We start from the raw sequence: 3,310 nt of genomic DNA, 5'->3' as shown, positions 1-3,310 counted from the left end.
AGCCTGTTTACCTTTTTTTTTTCCGGGAATGTTTGTAATAATTCTTAATGGTAATAAAAGAATTTAACTTAGAAAAAAAAAATAATAGTGAGCGAGCATGCACCAAAAACGAACTAAATTTATAATTATTTCATTTATGGATAGTAATAATTATTTAGATATTCAGTGATAATAAATTAATGATTGTGTAACTTTATAGTACTCCGTACATGATGACATATCCAAAAACGTCTTCGATTATTCACAAATTATCTCCGATATTTTGGGGTCATTTTCAACCGTGAAATCATCCTTTAGCCAATGACCCAAACGCAATTGACGGTCCAGAATCGACGCATACCTATCGCGATATCCAACTTGGATGATAATCGATATTTCTCCAAGAAAAGAGAACACGCGCGAGAAGCATGATACTAGTAGAGAGTAACAAACAAGAAAAGGAAGGGCATTTGTGTAAAGTATCGTAACTGATTTCTGAATACAGTGCGTGATTGATTTCATCCATGCACAGCATGGGAAAATGCAGGTTATTTATACAAAGTATTGGGATATTATTAGATAAAAGATTCTGAATAATAAGTAAGTAAAATAACAGATTTAATTTGCATGCTCTGTTAAGGGTTTTCACATCTCATTTCCACACTGTCCTTTCTAAAAATTCCGTTTCTCACTATTAATTCTTCTCTCTCTGTCTAAAATTGTGCTGTCAATATAGATTTAGAGAACGAGTAAGACTCTCTCATCATCATCTGTTTTTGTGGTTACGAATTCTAACCACAGAAATTAGATTTTCTTCATACTTTCTTTGCATTATAAATACCAGTCTTCATTTCTTTTCTTCTCTCATTCACTTCTTAATCTTCTTCATTTCTCTGTTTTTTCTGATTCTTAAAGATCACTCAGCAAACATGGTTACAGCAGATGCAGCTCGTAATGTTGTTGGAGTTATTGGTCTGTGTTTCTTTTCCTAACCCTAACTCTCTTTCTACATGATAATTTCTTTTTTTCTGAAATACTTTCATAGTATTAATTTCTGTTTTGGATTTTTGTAAATGATTAATGATCATAAGGATGGTGATAATCACATGGTCACATTTTTTATCTTCTACTTTTTTTTTCTTTTTGTTAATGAACCTCTCTCTCTACTTTCTTTGTACTTTTCTCTGAAATTCTTTTGGTTTTTCAACACTGATTTCTGATTTGTTTTTGCAGGAAATGTCATTTCATTCGGTTTGTTTGCCTCTCCTTCGTAAGTTCTCTCTCTCTCTCTCTCTCTCTGTTCCAGTGACTATTAACTGTAAATACCAAATCGTCTTTTGCTCTGATCCGATTATTTTTTTTTCTATTTTTGATATACTAATTATTGTTAATATTTATTCCAGGCCAACATTTTATGACATTATCAAGAGGGGAGCAGTAGAAGATTATTCACCAAATCCATACTTAGCAACAATATTAAACTGTGCATTATGGGTATTCTATGGACTGCCGTTTATTCATCCTCACAGTATTCTTGTGGTCACTATTAATGGAGTTGGGCTTGTTATGGAATTCGCTTACATTGTTTGTTACCTCATGTACGCTACAAAGAAACAAAGAGTAAGATTCTCTCTTCTCAAAACAATCCTTCATAAATTTTAAGTTTCATGATTTTTTTTTCTATCTTTGGTCCAACATTTTAGCCAGATTTGTGAAAGTTATTTGATATCATGCAATTATAATGACAGATTCGTTTTAAATGTATCTTATATTTCGGTATTGATTGTGGTTCTGATATTATATGTTGCTATTATCATCATGAGAATTTTTTTACTGTTTCTACTTCTCTTCGGACTAGGATCCACTCAGTGAGTTTAGTTAGAAATTTTAGAGCGGTGCCTTTAGCAAGAAATTTGAGAGCAGTACCTTCAGCCAAATTAGTAGCGAACCTAGCTATTCAACCAATTCAATTCCTGTACAGATGTATAGAGTCAAAATGTTGATACATTTTTAACTGCAGTGAATCTTTCTCTTTTATCATGTGTTCATTACATCTGGGTTCTGTACATAGACTCATAGTGGTCTCAGTATGTGTCTTACTTTTCTTCGGTTACTAATGTTTATTTTGTTTTCGATATATCTGTGGATGTTTAGATGTACGTGGCAAAAGTGTTAGGGGGTGAAATTGCATTCTTTGCAATTATTGTTGGTGTTACCATGGGTGTGTTTCACACTGTAAAATCAAGAGGTACATTCGTTGGTATCTTCTGTCTCATCTTCAACATTCTAATGTACGCCATGCCACTCGACAACATGGTAAGCATTCTAGTTTAATGCTTCTACTTATACAAGATTTTTAGGATGGGTTGTATGATCGGAAATGAAGGTTTTCTCTTCATTTCTCTAGATGATAAATTTGTTTGTCTCTGCAGTTATTGGTTATCAGAACAAAGAGTACTGAATACTTGCCATTTTGGCTTCTACTCGCCAATTTCCTCAACGGTGGCTGTTGGTTGACATATGCCTTGCTTCGATTCGATCTCTTCATCTTTGTAAGCAAAACGTGCATCTAAAGAAATCTGCCGTTCCGCCTCTATTTTTTTTTTAACTATTGGGATTTGTTGATAATTACAAAGACTAATCAAATGCAAATTGGTTTGCCCTTTCTTATTTCACAGATCAGTAACGGTTCTGGAATGATACTCGGTTTAAGTCAGCTGATTTTGTTTGCGGTATTCTACAACAAGAAACCAAGGAACACTGATGATAAGCCTGGCAACGTACAAATGTCTTCCAGTGTCTAACCAGTCGCCAAACTCGATGGAGATAAAGCTAAGACTCAACGCATCACCAGTACTGTTTTGCCGCCTGTTTGAAGTTGCATTTGCTCAGTTTTGTTCTTAATAAGGATGCAGAATGGGAGCACATCATTCCTCATTTCTTTATGTTGATGATTTGTTTTCGCATCTTAAAAAACCTTTCTGGTCAACTTCTTGTGATTGGGAGATGTTTCTATTGCGGTTGATATTCAGTTTGTAGAGTAGTTTTATTTCTACTTTCGAAGATGTTCTTTATAATCTTTTCTCATATCTGAATTAATAAGTACTTTGGTGCCAGAAGCGTTATTTTGTCAATCATTTTTAGGTAGCTAGGTAACTGTTTCTGATGATAGCTCGTATTAGATGAGCGCTTGTTTCAACTTTCAATTAAGAACTGGCTTATTTCCACCCTCACACCCACCCATCCGGATTAATCAATGGTAACTCTGCTATCGGTTTCTCTGATAATAATTTTTTAAAGCCGGATCAACAAACCAACAAGCTTACTGCTT

At 34.1% G+C, this 3,310-nt stretch overlaps 1 protein-coding gene across 2 annotated transcripts; it reads left to right on the top strand.

Moving 5' to 3' along the window:
• The first annotated feature begins 560 nt into the window (after window positions 1–560).
• LOC113319118 (bidirectional sugar transporter SWEET6b-like) lies at window positions 561–3,095 on the top strand. 2 transcript variants are annotated; one of them, XM_026567397.1, is made up of 7 exons: window positions 561–579; window positions 895–951; window positions 1,213–1,249; window positions 1,383–1,599; window positions 2,134–2,295; window positions 2,412–2,531; window positions 2,658–3,095. In XM_026567397.1, exons 2-7 carry the CDS (start codon window positions 909–911, stop codon window positions 2,781–2,783), a joined length of 705 nt encoding a protein of 234 aa, XP_026423182.1. In that variant the 5' UTR covers window positions 561–579; window positions 895–908; the 3' UTR covers window positions 2,784–3,095. The 2 variants fall into 2 exon arrangements, with proteins under 2 accessions (XP_026423182.1, XP_026423181.1); XM_026567396.1 differs by lacking the exon at window positions 561–579 and adding an exon at window positions 600–728.
• Window positions 3,096–3,310: the final 215 nt, after the last annotated feature.

The sequence above is a fragment of the Papaver somniferum genome, chromosome 10 (assembly GCF_003573695.1).
Source record: "Papaver somniferum cultivar HN1 chromosome 10, ASM357369v1, whole genome shotgun sequence".
NCBI lineage: Eukaryota > Viridiplantae > Streptophyta > Magnoliopsida > Ranunculales > Papaveraceae > Papaver > Papaver somniferum.
The sequence above is the reverse complement of the archived record's forward strand: the minus strand, read 5'-3'. Positions and strand labels throughout refer to the sequence as shown.